The following is a 2,592-nucleotide window of genomic DNA, read 5'->3' on the forward strand; positions in this document are numbered from 1 at the left end:
CACCCTCAAGCCCGCCCTCCTTATCTCAGCCACCACCTTGGCCACCGCGACGTTCGCGATTCGGACGGCCTCCTCCCATGTGTCGCCCTCGACCCCCAGGAACGTGTCGTCAGCGAATCCGCTGAGCCAACACCCTGGGGGGAGGGCGGCACGCAAGACGGCGTCATATCCGAGGTCCCACAGGAGCGGCCCCAATACCGACCCCTGCGGGACCCCCCGCACGATCAGCCTCACCTTCACCTCACCGTTACGGTCGGTGTAGGCCAATCTCCTGTCCCGGAGATAATCATATAGCACGGCCACCAGGTATTCGGGCACTCCGTGATATAGGAGCGCCGCCCTGATGACCGGCCACGGCAGGGTGTTGAACGCATTTGCGATATCAAAAGATACACCAAGTAACACCCTGTCGTCCAACGCGGCGGCCTCCGAGAGGGCACGGATACGCTTTATTGCGTCAACCGTTGATTTGCCCTCCCGGAAGCCGTACTGGTCCGGCGATAAGTCCGGACCAGTCCGGGACAGGTGCCGGACTAGTCGGCTGGCAATTATCCTTTCGAACAACTTGCCGACTTCGTCCAGCAAACAGATTGGCCTATATCCCGAAGGCTGATCGGCGGGTTTGCCGGCCTTGGGAAGGAGGACCAGTCTTGCCGTCTTCCGGGCTCTGGGGAAGCGGCCCTCTCTGAGACACTTGGTGTACAACCTCCTCAAGTGCTCAGCCGCCTCCCCCGTGGCCAAGGCCCACGCCCTGCCGTGGACCCCATCCGGTCCGGGAGCCTTCCCGGCCTGCAGCTTTTTAGCTGCGGCCCTCATTTCATCCATTGTGGCCCCGAGTTCCTCATTCCACTCCCCCACTGGGGGGCGGGCCACCATTCACCCTCTCCCCGGGATCGTCCGGGAAGAGGGTGTCCACCACTTCTTCGAGGAACTCGGGGTCCATCGCTTCCGTCGTTGGGGGCGCCCAGGTCCTCAACTTATTGAGGACCATCTTATAGGGGCGCCCCCAAGGCTCCCGGTGGGTCTCCTCCAGCAACTCCTTCCAGGCGTGATCCTTAGCCACCTTGATCGCCCGGGAGAGGGCCCGCTTGGCGGAGCGGTACTCCTCTCCCACTTTTTCGAGGCGCTGTGGGTTACGCTTGCGCCTCTCGCGCAGCCAGATGCGTCTGGCGTGGACGGAGGAGCGCCTGAACTCGGCGATCTCCTCCGTCCACCAATACGCGTGTCTTCTCGGGTGGGGCCTGGACCGGGGCATCGCAGCGTCGCACGCCCTAGTCATTGCTTCCCCGATCCAGGCTGCGGCCTCGTCGACGTCCTCTGGTAGGTCGAGCTGATCGTCCGTCCACAGAGAGACTCGCAGTGAGGCCCTTAACCACTCCTTGTCCAGCTTACGCAGGGACCACCGCGGGAAACGTAAATCTATCTCCCGACGGCGAGCCTGGATTTCTGGGGTGGTGACCGGGAGACTCATCTCGATCCACTGATGGTCGGACAGTGTCGGACAGCTCCACGGTCACCCTCCATCCCCGGATGCAGCGCGCGACTGGGGGGTTGGCCCACGTAAGATCCACAATGGACCCCCCCCTTTGCCGCACACAGGTCTGGACCGCACCAGTGTTCACGCACACCAGGCCCAGACTCGCCGCCCAATCCATGAAAATTCCTCCTCTCCTGTCAGTGGCCGGGGAACCCCAAAGTGCCGACTTGGCATTGAAGTCCCCGGCCACTAACACCTGCTGATAAGGCAGGTATTTCTCCAGACAGTCTCTCAGACTGTCTAAGACCCTTTCGTAACAGGAAACGTCAAACGCCGGGGAGTGGGGGAAAAATAAACCCCCACAATCACGACTAATCCCCACCTGACCACGACGTACCCGTTCCCCGCTTCGAGACGAGAGCAGAGAACGGGCTCGTTCGTCATCCGCCATGTAATGGCAGCTCTGCCGCATCTGCTCGCCGCCCAGCATGTGTGACTGGGCGGCACCCGATACGGCTCGGCTATTACCCCCAGGCCACTGCCGCGCTCCGCTATCGTGTGCAGGAACACGTCCTGCGAAGCGCGACAGTGGTTCAGATTGCCCTGGAGGATTTTATAAGCCATTAGTGTTGGTCCGTTTCGAGGGCCTCCACCCCTTCCATACTCTCCTGCTCGCTGGCAGGCAGGGCTATTGATGGTAGCCCTATTTCCTCATTGTGCGCTGTTGGTTCTGTCGATGACCCATTTTCCTGGACAAGAACCTCTTCCCGGGGTGGCTGTTGACCTTGCTGCAGTTGACCCTGGTCCGGTGGTGTTGCCGGTGCCGCCTCCTTTTTACGCCTTTGGGCCTTTGGCCTCATGGCGTTGTCGCGATTATCCGTGTCGCCTGCTGCGTCGTCTTGGGCCGCTCTCTTTACAGGGACCCTTTTGGTAACCGCGATGTTCGTCTTCTCTATGCTTCTGATGACAGGAGCACTTGTAGACGGTCCGGGGAGTACCTCTACTTCCATCCTATCCCCACCTTTTTCTTTTGTGGGCTGGGAATTCGCCGCTTTACCGGGCTTTGACCTCTTGCGTGATGAGAGGCAAGCCTTGCCCCCCACCCTGTGATTCGC

The 2,592-nt window shown here is 61.0% G+C and overlaps 1 protein-coding gene across 1 annotated transcript; it reads right to left on the reverse strand.

Moving 5' to 3' along the window:
* Positions 1-841: 841 nt before the first annotated feature.
* Positions 842-2,101, reverse strand: LOC139787404 (uncharacterized). The gene is made up of 3 exons (XM_071726474.1): positions 1,875-2,101; positions 1,596-1,785; positions 842-1,480 (listed from the first exon to the last, which is right to left on the reverse strand). The coding sequence occupies exons 1-3, from the start codon at positions 2,099-2,101 to the stop codon at positions 842-844; spliced, it is 1,056 nt and encodes a 351-aa protein (XP_071582575.1).
* Positions 2,102-2,592: the final 491 nt, after the last annotated feature.

This window comes from Temnothorax nylanderi, unplaced genomic scaffold (assembly GCF_030848795.1).
Source record: "Temnothorax nylanderi isolate EJ_2023f unplaced genomic scaffold, tnyl_v1.0 TNYL_tig1508_pilon, whole genome shotgun sequence".
In the NCBI taxonomy this organism is placed as follows: Eukaryota; Metazoa; Arthropoda; class Insecta; order Hymenoptera; family Formicidae; genus Temnothorax; species Temnothorax nylanderi.